Source organism: Psammomys obesus, unplaced genomic scaffold (genome assembly GCF_907164565.1).
Source record: "Psammomys obesus unplaced genomic scaffold, mPsaObe1.curated_primary_1811, whole genome shotgun sequence".
Taxonomy (NCBI): Eukaryota; Metazoa; Chordata; class Mammalia; order Rodentia; family Muridae; genus Psammomys; species Psammomys obesus.
This window is the reverse complement of record NW_026593359.1, coordinates 10,767-26,554: the sequence shown is the minus strand read 5'-3', so window position 1 is coordinate 26,554 and position 15,788 is coordinate 10,767. Positions and strand designations below refer to the sequence as shown.

Genomic DNA, 15,788 nt, shown 5'->3' with positions numbered 1-15,788 from the left:
CTCTCTCTCTCTCTCTCTCTCTCTCTCTCTCTCTCTCTCTCTCTCTCGTCTTTCCAGAAGCATCTAAGACATTTAAGACGCATCTGAGACTCCTCGTGCACGCCTCTTTTGGCTTCCTCAGCTCCACCACTCCTTTCAGGAGTCCTTCGCACTCCATTATTTTCTCTCCGGCCTGCCTGAGCCAGAGATGTGACTACATGTGAATTTTAAAGATTTTTTATTTAATTTTTATTTATTTATTATTTATTACAATTTATTCACTTTGGGTTTTTTATTTTTAAACATGAATCATACAGACAAAAAAATACAGTTCTACAGATTTTAACCCACATACAGAATTGAGTAGAGAGTCATATGACTATTACTCCAAAAACGTTCTCTCATTGAGACTGGGGGGTAGCCCAGCCAGCAGAGTGCCGGTCTAACTCAGACAAACCCTGGGTTCAATCCCCAGGACAGGAGGAGCCATACAAACATACACGTGCCTGTCGTCTCAGGGCTTAGAAGGTGGAGGCAGAAGCATCATTAGTTCAAGGTCGTCCGTGGGTGGAGTGTAGTTCCCGGCCACTCTGAGACAGAGAAGACCCTGACTAATCCTGTTACCCTATCCGTTTGTAGTCGCATATTTCTCCGTCATTTCTAACTCATTATCGTCAAAGAAATGGGATGTAATCTTTACAAATCAAAACGACTACTAGCAAAGTCCGTTAAGGTGTCTGCAATGCCCCTACGTCTTCTTAACATCATCTTCACAGCCGCCCCCCCTCACCGCACCCCACAACCCACCCCCACCCCCACCCCCGCTGCGGCCAATCACGCAATTAGTCTGAACCACCTGTAGCTCTTGGGGCGCTCTCAGCCTTCCTGCAGTTGACCCTTCATTCGTGTTGCTTTTCTGGAGGGGGCGGACGGCGGGCGGGCGTGAGGGGCTAGTAGGGGGAGGGGTCCTGCGGCAGTTCCCATCACTGTTGGCTCTGCACAATCTCCAGGTCGTCTCTCCCTTCAGACACTTACTTCTGTGCAACAGCTGTGTTTTCAACGGGGGAGTGCATAGCCTGCCACTTGTTGAGCTTCTCCAGCCCCGGCGCGAGTGCCTGGAGCGGCAGATCTAGAGCCAGCTAGTCCGCGCTGTCCCAGCACGCAGGCGCAGCCGGCACGCGGCCGCCCCGCCCCCACCCGTTCATTGGGGCAACCGTTGCGGGCCGCCTGGGCCCTGATGTGGGACAGGAGGCCGCTGACATCCCCTTTTTCGGCCCTGAGGTACCCCGACCTGTGGCCCCAGGACGTTCCGTCGGATGGCGGAGTGCTGTGAGCACCGCTCATGAAGCCTGTGGTCCTAGTTGCGCTGTGGCTATGGCCTTCCTTCCTGCTGGCTTATCCAAGTGAGTGATGGGCCCTGTGGAGACTTAGGTGTTTCCTTTCCTTACACCTTCCGGTCCCACGGTCCCAGATGCCCGCTTGGGTACCAGGTGTGTCACTCCAGTCCTCATCCTGCTCCTCCCACTGTCTCCAGGATGCCCAGCGTATAAGCTGGACTGACTGTGCCCCTCCTTACTGGACTCCCTTAAGCGGGCACTGTGCACACACTGTCCAGAAAACAAAGCACATTGCAGCCTGGGCTGCTCAAACACTTCATGTTTTGTTGGAGTGCAACCGCAGTCATTATTCTATGTATTGGCCATGGCTGCTTCCTGGTTTAGGACGGCAGCAAGGGCTTGCTGCACAATTCTAGCTTGCAAGGCCATAGATGTTTACTGTCTGGCCCTTGACAGTAAAACACTGGCTGGTCCCTGCAGTAAACTTGAAGTGTTGAGGGGAGAGCTTCTGGAAGGAAAGAATTCAGTCAAAAGACACCGACAGTTTAAATAGAAGTTTTTCAAGCCAAGCAAAGCACGAGAGAGAGAGAGAGAGAGAGAGAGAGAGAGAGAGAGGCGTGGAGAGAGTGGCGTGGGCTGCCGCCAGAAGGGGACAGCAGCACAGTGGGCTCTGCATTGTACATTTAGAAACTATTTTCATGAATACTTATGAAATAGGTGGCATATTGAGAGACTTCCTGTCCAATCATGGTAAATGCAGTCTGTCTCTTGGTGTCTTTCTTCCCATGTTGTTCTTGAAAAGCCCCCAAAGAGGAGGCAGGTGCTGTCCTGTGGACGTATGTGGGACAGCCCTGGCTGCCTAGTCCTTGCTACAATGGGAACAGCCTAGCTGCAGCTGGAGGCGGTTGAAGCACAAAGGAGGCGTTCTGTTAGGGACAGCTGCCAAGATGCGGCTGTCATTGTCTTGGCTACCTCATACCGGTATGTTTGCGCGCATGCGTGTGGAGGCCGGGTATAGTCGTAGGTCTTGCTCCTCAGGTGATTGTTTTTCTGTTTGTAGGTCTGTTTCCAGGTCTCCTACTGACCTGGAACTTGCCAAATAGTTGGGCTGCTGTCCAGCAAGCCCCAGCGATGTGCCCAGCTTCATTTTCCCAGTGTTAGAATTCCCGGCATGCACCACCATGTTCCACGTGGGCTCTGGGAATAGTGCCTGGGTCTTCACAGGCACGTTACCTCCTGAATCATCTTCCCAGCCCACTCTAACTCCCTTGTGAGACTGGGAAGGTCCAACTCAGACTGTTTGTTAGCACAGCAGCACAGCAAATAAAATAAAACTGGCTCAATGAGTGAGCATAATCCTGATGACCTGAGTTCAATCCCCAGACCCCACAGTGGAAGAAAGAACCACTACAACTCTGGAAAGTTTTTCTTTAACCTCTTCATGGGCATTAGAGCATGGGCCTGCACTCAAATACACACACACACACACGCACACACACACTCAAATATACAGAAGATTTGAGGCTTTTCTATCCCTGTTCTTAGGAAGGCTTTTGTCTTTGGGAACTACAATTGGTAAGGGAGGATTTAAGCAGCAGCTGTCAGTTGCTCACTTGTACCAACAAATACATGAAAAGAAGATTTGTTTTAAGGACCTGCTAAAGCTTCCAGTACTTGGTTACAAAATTGTAAGTTCACCTCAGGCTGTTTCAGAGCCCAAGGCTGTGTCACTTGGGAGGATCTCTTAGACATGCAGGTAGAGTATGTAGGGAGCCATGACATGTAAGTGGGGAATGTCCTGTGAGTGGTCTTAGTGGGATAGCAGGGACTGCTGGTGACCTGTCTCTCTCTGTTAATCACTATGCTTGAAATGCCCTATCTCTTCTTTTTGTTGTTACATTTGTATTCATGTGATTGGCCTGCATGTACCACAGTGTGTGTGTGTGTGTGTGTCCTTGCCCCATGTGGATTTCAGAGACCAACTCCGGTCAGGCTTGCAGGGCAAGAACTTTTACCTGCAGAACCATCTCCCTAGCTTGAAATGAATTTGGTGAGACTGCCCCTCCTTGGCAGTTCATCATTTTTCATGGTTTACTAGGCAATCTGAGATGTCTTCCTTCATTTGCACACCCCACGCCTTGCAAGAACTCAACTGAGACGTGAAGATCCAAGATGGCCTCTTTTCTTCCAGGTTGTTGCTATTGGTGAATCCTCATTTTTAATCTCTCTCTCTCTCTCTCTCTCTCTCTCTCTCTCTTTCTCTCTGTCTCTCTCTCTCTTTCTCTCTTTCTCTCTGTCTCTCTCTCACTCTCTGTCTCTCTCTCTGCCTCTCTCTGTCTCTCTCTCTGTCTCTCCCTCCCTCTCTCTCTCTCTTCCCCTCTCTCTCTTTCCCTTTCCCTCCCTCCTTCCCCCTCAGAAGCATGCACAGTTATAATTTCTGCCCAGCCCCTTCTTTCCACCCATTTTATCTTTTGAGACGGGGTCTCAAGAAGCCCTGGCTGACCTTGAACTAACTACATAGCCGGCAATGACCATGAAATTCGGATGCTATTGACTCTGCTTCCGCAGCACTCGTTACCACAGATGTGTGCCACTACGCCCAGTCATCACAGTGCTGGCGACCCAGGTCAAGCCTTCATGCATATGAAGCAAGGACTCTACCACCCAAGCCTTGTGCTCAGCCTCCAAGTTTCTTTAAATCATGGCAACTAGCTTCCAAGAATTGCTTTGCAAGCTCTTGGAGAGACTACAGTGTGTCAGAATTGTTGGTGTCCTATGGACAAGATAAGTCTACTAGAGCAAGCCACCTTCTGTGTGGAAAGACTTGAGTCTAAGGGCATTTTTAAACAATCACAAAGACGTTAAGTTAGATTTTATTTTTTTAGTTAGAATTGCCGATTTCTATGAATATAAGTATTGCTTTATCCATCAGCAAAAGCTACATTTTAAAAAAATAATAGTAATAAGTTAGAGAAAAGCCATTGCATGAGCAACACAATGGGGCTTTCTGCAGCCACTCTGAATGTATTTCAGTTATGAATCACAGCAACCTGGGTAGTTGGAAATATGTCAGCTCAATATTTAAGTTTGTTTGAATTTAAGGCACAGATTCACACAGCACTTAGGCTGTTCTCTGTGAGTCTACTGCAAGGACGGTGTGGGAAAACATGCAACTTGTGATCTGAAGTTATAGATTTGGGGCCAGTTTGCCTGTTAGTGAGTGATGGCTGCTTGGGTGTTAGTCCTAAGTACATGCGCTCATTATAGAAAAAGGCCACTCTGTGTTTTGTCTGCTTATGGTTGTAAGAAACTTTTAATAATTAACATATAAAACTTTTGGTTAGATAACGTGTACTTCAGATGTTTTTAGAAATCCCATCTACTGAGGACCTCCCTTTCCTGTCCTTTGGCAGCCTAACTTATTTACATGGGCATCCCATTTGCTAGTCTGAAGAGACAAACTAATTTACTGAAGATCAAGTAGGTCCTAGACTAATGTCAAGGCAGTGCCCTCTGCAAAGCCATTATGCCTCTGCTGATGGCACATTCTAGATTGGCCAGGGTTAGCCCGATGGTTTGCTTTTAGTTGCCTAGAACAGAAAATTTCCCCAAAATTTTATAAACAACTTTCTATTTTATAGAAAAAATGAAATATACAAATAGAAATAGTGGTATAAAAACTGCATCTACAACAAATAGACCCTTTGGTTAGTCTTGCAGCATTGACATCTCCACTCACATACCTTCTCCCCTAGCCTCCCTGTCTTCCCTCCTCCCCCATTCTTGTGCTTAGTTTATTTAGAAGCAAATTATTATCAGGGAGATGGCTCATTCACTATGTTCAACATACATATAAAGAATAAAAACAAAGCTAAGAAAACTCCTGGGTTTTTTTTTTTTTTCAGTAAAATAAAGGTAACAGAACGGAAACACTATTTGAATATCAAATGTATCAAATGAACAGAAGAAAAAGAATCAGAAAAAAATGAGCAGCAATTAAATATTTGAACCATTAGCTTTTGTGTGTGGCTGTGGCTGTGGCTGTGGCTGTGGCTGTGGCTGTGGCTGTGGCTGTGGCTGTGGAGGCCAGAGGACAAGCTCTGCTGTCCTTCCCCGAGCACCATTTGGCATGTACTGGTACAACAGGACGGCCAGGAATCTGCCTATCTCCACCTGTGTCCATCTCCCCAACATTAGAATGACAAGCTTTCTAACTATGCCAGTCGTGTGTGTGTGTGTGTGTGCGTGTGTGTGTGTGTGTGTGTTTGTGTGTGCATTCTCGAGTGCACGCTCTTGTGCATATGCGTGCTAAGGATCAAACTCTGGTCCTTGGTAAAGGCTTCTGAGAAAGTGCTCTAGCCTCCTAGCCCCAATTTCTTATTAAATTTATTTTATGTGAGAGAAAAGAACACACATGGTATCTTTTGCTAAAATGTATATATTGACAAAAATACTAAAGTCGTGTTGCTGGAAAGTGAGAGAGCTGAGACCAGCATGAGGGTGTCGGGAAACTACATTGGACTGCCTTTGTTTTACTCAGTCTTCCCTACCTGAAAACTCCAGACTCTGAGTGGCTACAAAAATACATTGTTTTTGTCAACAACAAAAAAAAATCAATAAAAAAAGAAAAAGAAATTACTTAATTAATTAAAGCAGGGCTGGCAAGGTGGCTCGGGTGGTAAAGTGGTTGCCATGTTAGCATGAGGACCTGAGGTTAACTCCTAGACCTGTGTAAAACAAAAGGCCAGGGCAATGATGCACACCTGCAGTCTCCGAGCTTGGGGGGAATAGGAGGGTCCCTGAGGCTTCACACACTGAGTTCCAGGATCAGAGAGACCCTGTCTCAAAACATACAGTGAAGAACAACTGATGAAGACACCTGGTGTCAACATCTGGCCCACACACACACAGACACACACACACAGAGAGAGAGAGAGAGAGAGAGCTTCTTAATGGCTCACTGTATTTAATAATTGGTATTCATCAAAACCACTGTATCACATGTTCATCTTACAGATACATTAGCTGTAAATAATCAAAAGAGCACAACCAATAGCAAAACAGGGTAAGTAGGAAGTGAGGTGTTTTGAATATTTACTATCTTTGTTTTAGTACAATTGCAAATTCAGGTAATTTTAGTTGTGTCTATCTAAACCTCTGGTTCCGAAAAATTTAATAATTGGCTCTTAGGAGCCAATATGTGCCCACAGTAGCTCCTTGCAGGGTTAGAAAACATGATCAAGAATTTTGGTTTAGAGCCAGGCACGGTGGCACAAGCCTGTAATTCCAGCACTTTGGGAGGCAGAAGGAGGCATATCTCTGCGAGTTCGAGGCCAGCCTGTTCTATAAAGTGAGTCCAGGACAGCCAAGGCTACACAGAGAAAACCCTGTCTCAAAAAAAAAAAAAAAAAAAAAAAAACCACAAACAAGCAAGCAAACAAAAAAGAATTTTGGTTTAATAAATCACCTATTGAATCATAGATTATAGGAAAACAAACATAAAATGATGTAGAAGAGGACACACGTACAACTCTGACCCTTCTCTCGCCCGTTTGTGCGTTTTCAGAGAGTGCGGCCTTGTGTTAGGGAGGAAGCTTCTTGCTGCATTTCTGTACTGTACTTAAAGCGCTAGCACAGAAACTGAACTGAGGTTAGCAGAGCCTGCCGTTGTGTCCTATAACTGTCACTTACTGTGTGTTTGATGTTTTTCCTCAAGCTATAACTGTGTTGCCCGATGAAGAGCAGAATTTGAATCATTACGTACAAGTTTTACAGAACCTCATAATGAGTGTTCCTACCAGGGAGCAGCAGGGCTCTGAGAAACCGTCGAACTCCTTAGGAACTATGGAGGCTCTGGAACTGAGGACGTTCGCCTCTGAGCTGATACAAACCACTGAAGAAGTCACCTCTGGAGAAGTCACCACTGAAGAAGTCAGCCATGGAGAAGTCACCACTGGAACCGTCACCCCCGAAACCGATATTCTGATGAGGCCCTTCAATGACGAAGTAACAACGTTCCCTTCCAGCAGCTTCACGCTGGGGATGAAAAGGAAAAGGAAAACCGAAAGTACACCTTTCTGGTCCATCCGGCCCAATAACGTTTCTATTGTTTTACACACGGAGGAACCTTTTATTGAAAAAGAGGAGCCGGAGCCGGAGCCGGAGCCCGAGCCCGAGCCCGAGCCCGAGCCCGAGCCCGAGCCCGAGCCGGTGCCAGACCTGGAGCCGGAGCCGGAGCCGGAGCCGCGGACAGAACCGCCGTCTAGAGCAACCCTGCCTGAGCCAGAGACGTGGCCTGACCTAGAGCCGGAGTTTGGGCCAGAGGAAGACCTGGGGATAAACACAAGGCAGACCACGTCAACAGAGACGCCGAGGCCGTCGTCCACGGCCTCCCAGCCGTGGCTGAGTACCCGTGTGACCGTAACGGCAAGGACCACCAGCAGCAACATGGACGTTTCCACAGAATCCGAGGACGTGCCCCAGCTCTCCGGCCACTCGGAACCCCAGAACGTGGAAGACTTCCCTGGGCATCGCCCCCTCAGTATGAGACAGGAGGACATTTTGAGAAAAATCTCCACTATTAATGCCCAGATCAAGAACCAAGGGCCTCTTAATGACGCCAACAACCACCAGTACAAGGAGTACATCAAGGCCTCCAGGGAGCACCTGAAACGGAGCATGGCCCTGGCTGCAGCTGCGGAGCACAAGTTGCAGGAAATGTACAGATCTCACGTCTTCTCAGAGGGACGGGGCGGTGACTCGGGCGACGACATGGAAACGGTTATCGACATGCTGTACAATTCCAGATCCAAGCTGCCGGAGTACTTAAGCGTTCACAGTGTACCATCAGAGCTGAAAGAAAAGGTCACTATCGTGACTAATGTGTTGAGAAAACTTTTATGTGTAGATCACGTAGAAACGCAACGCCTCATTAGGAAGCTGTTAAGCAATAATATGAAAATTCTAAATATTCTTGATGTCTCATGAGCAAACTCATTTAAGCAAAAGTCTTGTTCACAGGAAAATAAACATATTAGTGATTTCAAAAGTTGCCTAAAAATATTTCTATTATATTTCCATGTGCTAACATCCATATGTGTCATGTCATAAAATATTTTCATATGCACTAAAAACCTAACAACTTTAAAATAAAATTTTGATTCATAAGCTTGTAGTTTTTTTCTCATTACTTTAACAAGTTGTGAAGAACTAGCCTCTACCATTAAGATTTGAGTCTACCAACTAGCAGTGCTCAGACCCGCCCACTGTACGAGCTTAGAGACTGCTCGCTCTCTGTAATGCAGCCAGTTTTAAATAACTGCAGAGCGCCCGGGTTTTCTGTATAATAAATAGCACACTCAGGGCTAGCGCCGGAAGCACCTCTGTGTGGGTGTATGCTGCTTCCTGCTTCCTTGGAGAGGGGTGATACAAGGAAACATCCTGTTTCGCTTCGGTCATTCGTGAGGGACCCTAACCTGGATCTTTAATGAGGTCATCCTCACAATTCCCTCCCTTTACTTTCATTCAAACACATTAAAAATGTATAAAACCTTTATAGCAAGTCTGACTAACACCAGTTAAACTGGCTGTATAATGTCATACTGAAAGTGTAGTTTTGTTTCATAGCTTAACCAGAATTGTATTTAAGTTCATTACATAGACATTGACCAGTCACTTACAGACCAATAAAGATTTATGGACTCTGCACCAGAACAAAATGGTAGGCTTTGGGGACAGAGTGAAGAGTTATTTCCCTCTCTAAGATTATACTGTAAGAAGGAAGCTAGACATTGAACAAAAACTGTCATCTCTTTTAAATTTCCAGTTGAGTCAAGCTGTTACGGGAGGTGGCTGTCCAACCTCATCTAGAATGTTGAGAAAAGTAGCCTCAGCAAATGGTGTTTGAGGGGAGACCTGACAGATGAGGTACGCTTGGTGGACGAGAATGTTCCAGGTGGAGGAAGAGCATATGTGAACGCTGACCTGAGGCCAAGGATGAGAAAGTCAAGAAGTGCCTGGAGCATAGAAAGACCAGAGAGAACATTCCAAGACAGAGCAGGCACATAAGCTCAGAAAAAAGCTTGTAGACCTCATGATATATGTTTATCCTGAGATCGGCAAGAAGCAGTCTGCAGATTTTTAAGCAAAGGACTGGTGTGATCAAGTTTGTATCATATGTACAAACATGTGTGTGTGTGTTTAAAAACAACACTGTAGCTACACAGTTTTAGAGGCAGGCTGAAGTAGACAGGAGCTGTTCACATGCCAGGTTTAGCTTGGATTAGATGTTCACTGTGTTTATTTAAAATAAATAACCTACTATGGAAAATCTTAAGCATTGCAAAGATGAGCAATAATGTGGCAACAGTATGCAGCTACCATCCAGTTTGAACAGTCGTGTTCTGATGGACACAGTGCCTGTCCAGCCCTCTCCCGACCCCCAACTTCCTGTATGCTCAGCTGGATATTTCTTCTCCAGCTCCAACCGTCTGGGGCTCTCTAAGCTTCTGACGAACACTTTCCAAATGTTTATAACAGCATCATCACGTGGAGTTAATGGTATCTAATCAATGTTTAAATTTTAAAAAGTGATTAGACAATGGGAAATTTGGAGTTTCTTTGTACAAATTAAGATCAAATAAAGTTCACACATTGTTATTGCCTGACTGGACTCGAGTTATCTTTTAATTAAAGGACCCTTTCCACTCCCCACCACCCCCTTGCTTGAAACTTATTTATTAGAAAAATGGACGTCAGTAGTATCGTTTCCCACAGCATCGATCTGGCATTGCAAATGGATTGTTGCTTTTCCTGTTCTCTGTATTTCCTTAAGTGTGTGTGTGTGTGTGTGTGTGTGTGTGTGTGTGTGTGCGCGCGCGCGCCCTTACTGCGCCTCCAGTAGCAGGAAGGTGTCAGCACTCCTGGAGCTGGAGTTAGTCACAGCTGTGAGCCACCTGATATGGGCTCTGGGAATCAGACTTGTGTCCTCTGGGGGAGGAGCAGGCGTTCTGAACTGCTGAGCCACCTGTCTACTCACTCTGTATTTTTGTAAATTGGTGATTCAGTCTGGAAGCATTTCACGAGCATGAAGCTTGTGGTTTTGCTTTCTTCTATCTCCAGTTTCCTCCCTCCCTCCCTCCCTTTTTTCTTTCCGTGGTTTGCGTGTGTATCTGTGTGTACATGTATGCACACGTGTGTGCGCATGTGTATGGAAGCCAAAAGTTGATATCAGGTATTTTTCTCAGTCATGTAGATGAATATTTTTCCTTTGTAAAAGGTTTATTTTTACTTTAAGTGTATGTGTGAGTGCTTGCACAAAGACATGTGCACCACAAGCACGCCAACACAGGCAGAGGCAGAAGAGGACATCGGATTTCCTAGGACTGTTCTCAGAGCTGCTTGTGAACACCTCGGTGTGGATACTGGGGTCCAAACCCAGGTCCTTTGCACTAGCAGCAAAGTTAAGATGCTCTTAAGTTCAAGCCCCTCTCCGGATCCTCCCGACAGTCCTCGAGACAGAGTCTGTCACGGACCCTGGCTACCTGATCTGGCTAACTTGCCTGGCCTTTAAATCCCAAGGACTTTTGTCTCTACCTCCGCAGCTCTCACTTTATAGGTGCACCTACTGCATGGGTGCTAGGAGCCAAGCTCAGACCTGTGCCCTCTGTGGCGGGCACTTTGGCCATCAATCCAGCTTCTTCCTTTCTTGTTAAGACAGTCCTTTCTTATTCCATTTGGCTAAGCCTTTCTTTTTTTTCAGACTTTGATGACCATTACTTAGATACTTGCTAGGTAAATTCATCAGTCTGGTAACGTCAAAGGCTGATATTATTTCTTAAATTGAAATATCTCTATGAAGAGAAATATTATATAATCTATTATGTGATTTCCCCAATGGTCCGGGTATCAAATGCTTAAATATTTCTTTTTTTTTTTTTTAATCAAAGATGAGAGACTGGAGAAATGACTCAGAGGTTAAAAGCAAGGGCTGCTTTCCTAGAGGACCCAGGTTTGGTCACCAGCACCCACATGCTGGCTTACAATCATCTGTAACCCCAGTTCCAGGAGATCTGATGCCCGCTTCTGACCTCCAAACACCAGGCACATGTGCACATACATACATGCAGGCAAAACACTCATACACTTAAATCTAAAAAAAAATAAAGATGACGTCAGAGACTTGTTATAATTATTATAATGCTATAATTATTTTAATTTTTGTTGTTGCTGTTGTTTTGAGATAGAATCGCAAGTAGCCAGGGCTGGCCTCTTATTCCAAATGGCTACACTATATAGCCAAGGATGACTTTGAACTCCCGATCCTCCTCCTGGCTCTGCTTCCCATGTGCTAGGTTATAGGCAGGTGCCCCTTCCTCAGTCTCCTCATTCTCTACAACTTGCTTTAGAGTGGTGCATTTGTCACAGTTGATGAGCATAATTATACTGGCAATGGGCATCACCCAAAGTCCACTGTGATGTTTCACAGCCTTCCTGTTGGGACAAGTGGGAGGAAGCACTGTCATAGAAGTCTTAGGAGCAGAGGGAACCCTCCAGTATGCTTTGTTCTCTTCACCTTTCAGTTTCCTCGTGCGTTTATACAGTGTTCTGAACTTTTGTTTCTGCTTAAGAGTTTGTCATTTGGGACCTGGGAAGATGGCTCAACAAGTAAAAGAGTTTGCTATGCAAGCATGAATACCAGAATCAGACCTCCAGTACCTGTATAACAGCCTGGGGGAGGGGGTGAAGGCTCTCCTATAATCCCAGCCCCCAGAGGCAGATACAGGAGCTCTCTGCTGGACCATCTGCAACTCCTGGGCTCAGTGAAAGACTTTACCTCAGTATACAAGGTAAAAAGTAAAACAGCCAGTATCAACCTTAGATGCACATCTGCATAGACACACACACACACACACACACACACATTAAATTTTGATGACTGATATATAATGTAAGGAATGATAGAGGTCAGAGAAGAGTACTTGCCCAGCAAGTACTCAAGGCTCCTGGATAAAAGGATAATGTAATATAATATAGAATAATTATACTAAAATCTGTATACCTAAAGAAGGAGGACCCTGGGTAAGATGATCAATCCTCACTCAGAAAGGCAAATGGGATGGACATCAGAAGAGGAAGAAAACAGGGAACAGGACAGGAGCCTACCACAGAGGGCCTCTGAAAGACTCTACCCTGCAAGATATCAAAGCAGAGGCTGAGACTCATAGCCAAACTTTGGGCAGAGAGCAGGGAATCTTATGAAAAAAGGGGGAGATAGATCTGGAGAGGACAGGAGCTCCACAGGAGAGCAAAAAAACAAAAACAAAAAAAATCTGGGCCCAGGGGTCTTTTCTGAGACTGATACTCCAACCAAGGAGCATGCATGGAGATAACCTAGAACCCTGCACAGATGTAGCCCATGGCAGCTACAAGTGGGTGTCTACTTGTAATGGACAAGTGTCCAAGTGGGTGTCCTAGTAATGAGAACAGGGACTGTCCCTGACACAAACTCAGTGGCTAGCTCTTTGATCACCTCCCCCTGAAGGGGGAACAGCCTTACCAGGCCACAGAGGAAGACAAAGCAGCCAGTTCTGATAAGGGAAGGAGAGGAAGACCTCCCCTATCAGTGGACTGAGGGAAGGGCTCAGGAGGAGAAGAGGGAAGGAAGGTAAGCTTAGAAGGGGACGAGGGAGGGGGCTAGAGCTGGGATACAAAGTGAATAAACTATAATTAATAAAAATTTTTTTAAAAAGGAAGATACCAAGTAAGACTTCCATTTTTTTTTATTTGAGCCATTGGGTGAAAATCAGAAAACCTTGTTTTTGTCTTTTGGTTTTTAATTGAATTTTATCACAACTAAAGTTTTATATTTAGATTTTCTTTGAAACAGTTTTATGTATGCCAAGATGGCTTTGAGCTTGTTATGTAACCCAAGGATGACCTTGAACTTCTGATCTTCCTGCCTCTACCTCCCAAGTTCTGGGATTCCAAGTGTGCCACCATGCTCAGATTTATGTGGGGGTGGGGGTGGAACTTCAGGCTCTGAGCATGCTAGGTAGTCATTCTACCAACTGAGTTGCATGACAACCTGGGAAGTATTAAGTTTCAAGTGTTTATGAGGTATATCCCAGTTACATTGTGTGGTGCTGGGGAGACAGCTACAGATGAGGGTTTCAAACATTTGCATGTTCCTGGAAACTTAAGCCATTGAGGTGAAGACATTCTCCACAAAAAGTAGGAATTGGTTAGAACTCCAGAGAATTTGGGGCAGATTCACAGAAGCATGGACTTGAACACAAGTTTCCTGGACATGCCATTGAACACAGGCAGAGAAAGGTACGAGTTGGGGCTGGGGAGACATCTCAGAGGGTCATATAAGCATGAAGGCCTGAGGCAGATCCCCAGAATCCCATGTAAAGCTAGATATATTGGCATTTGTCTGCAATCCCAGGTAGACACGGTCACATGTGTCTGCAATCCCAGCACTATTCTGATGAGATGGGAGACAGGAATCCCTGGAAGACCACCAGCCAGCCATCTTAGCAATTGAAGGGCCAGACAAGAGGACCTGTATATCAAGATGGAGGATAAGGCTGCCACCCAAGGCTGTCTTCTGACCTCCACACACTTCCTTATGGAATGTCTGAGCATGCACACACACTTGAAAAAGAGTATTTAAAGAAAGACAGAGGGGCTAAAGAGATGGCCCAGCAGCTATGTTGGATGGTTCACAACCAACTGCAATTCTAGTTCCAGGGATCTGGCACCTTCTTCAGGCAAATGTGCCAGACAAACACATATGCACATAAATAAAACTCTTTTAAAAAGAAAGTTGGAAGAATTGACACTTAACACTGAAGCCTAACAAATTAGAAATAAGATCACCCATTGTACGTAGGCGCAAAAATGTCTTGGATGGAGTTGGGAGGAAGCCACATTTAAAGGATGAGCTGAGGGAACTGGAAACAAAAGTGTAAAGTCAGCTTTTGAGAGTCTCAACTAGCTGATATCAGAGACAGAGAAGTGGCAGCTACCGCTGAAAGCAAGACTCAGAGAAAAACGTCAGCTTCTTTTTAGATAGAGAAGCCACAGTCAGCAGGAGACACGGAACCAGGGAACAGAGGAGGGAGACAGCCAGAGAGGGTGGAGCACAAAGAAGAAAGCATGTGTTTGCATAAGGTGAGCTTGTAGGTTTGCCAGGAAATAAAAATGGAGGAAATGGAGTGGGAGCAATTCGGAGGTACAGTGCAGTCAGAAGGGTGCTTGCAGAGCATGCAAGGAGTTCTGGGTTTGGCTTCCGGCTGCAGGAAACTAGGCATGGAGACCCACTCCTGCAGCCTCAACACTTGACAGGCAGCGGAGGATCAGAAACTCAAGCAGAAAAGGAAGGCATCTGCTGGGACTGGACTGAAGCGCGTTTGTGGGGACGATGGTTAGGAGACCGTCAGCACAGGTGAAGATCCGAAGATCCGGGTGCATCACAATCACAGCAGTGGCCTTGTTTCACCCACCACTTTCTAGAGAACTTTTGTAACTGAGGTGGTCCACGGGGCCAGCTCCTGTCTCCAACTGGGTTCTTGCCCTACCTGCCTCCAAGAATGGAGCGCAAAGACGACTAAACACAAACAGGAGGTATTTTATTTTTAGTTTGGGATTAACAGCCTTAAAGGGGGTAAAATAAAGCAGAGTGCCACACGGGGTTTAAAGCAAACAAAGACTATGGGATGCTTGTTGCCAGCTGAGCGCAGTCACAGCTGAGTGGTATAGCCCCAAGCCCCTCCCCCACCCCCACTTCCACCACCACCACCACCTCCCCAAGCCCGACCCCCGAGTGCCAGGCAAGAGTGGTCCCTTCAGAGCATGCCTGCAGGCTGCAGACAGAAAACAGCTGGGAAATGGTTTCTCACCTGCCGCGAGGGCAGTTGCCTCTCCCCCAGTGCGTCAGGGCACTTATTTCCATGGAGGTGATGTGCGGATTGGAGGAAAGCCGAGCTACACGCTGTCTGACTCACATTTGTGTTTCCGTAGCTGTGCTGGTTAACTTGATTTTTACATGGTAATAAAAACTAGCAGTTTTAATCCCCCAAATTTTTATTGAAAAGATGTTAACAAAAAGCGTCTATCCCAACCGGGCATGGTGGTACACACCAGTAATCCCAGCACTCTGGGAGGCAGAGGCAGGTGGATCTGTGTGAGTTCAAGGCCAGCCTGGTCTACACAGTGAGTCTAGCACAGGCAAGGCTACACAGAGAAACCCTGTCTTGAAAAAAAAAAAAAAAAAAACGAACAAATGAACAAACAAAAAAGCATTTATCCCTCAGAGCCTGGGCAAAGTTATTTTGTACAGCATTAAAATATCAGATTAATGAAATCTAAATCCTTTGGTCTTAACAATCTGTTTCTTGGAACACTTACTTTGAGATGATATAGAATGGAATTTGGAAAAAGCCTTTTGTTAAATGAAGGAAGTGCTAA

The 15,788-nt window shown here is 45.8% G+C and overlaps 1 protein-coding gene across 1 annotated transcript; it reads left to right on the top strand.

Moving 5' to 3' along the window:
- The first annotated feature begins 1,321 nt into the window (after window positions 1-1,321).
- Spesp1 (sperm equatorial segment protein 1) lies at window positions 1,322-8,303 on the top strand. Its single transcript, XM_055617196.1, has 3 exons — window positions 1,322-1,382; window positions 7,033-7,573; window positions 7,664-8,303. Exons 1-3 carry the CDS (start codon window positions 1,322-1,324, stop codon window positions 8,301-8,303), a joined length of 1,242 nt encoding a protein of 413 aa, XP_055473171.1.
- The last annotated feature ends 7,485 nt before the right edge of the window (window positions 8,304-15,788 follow it).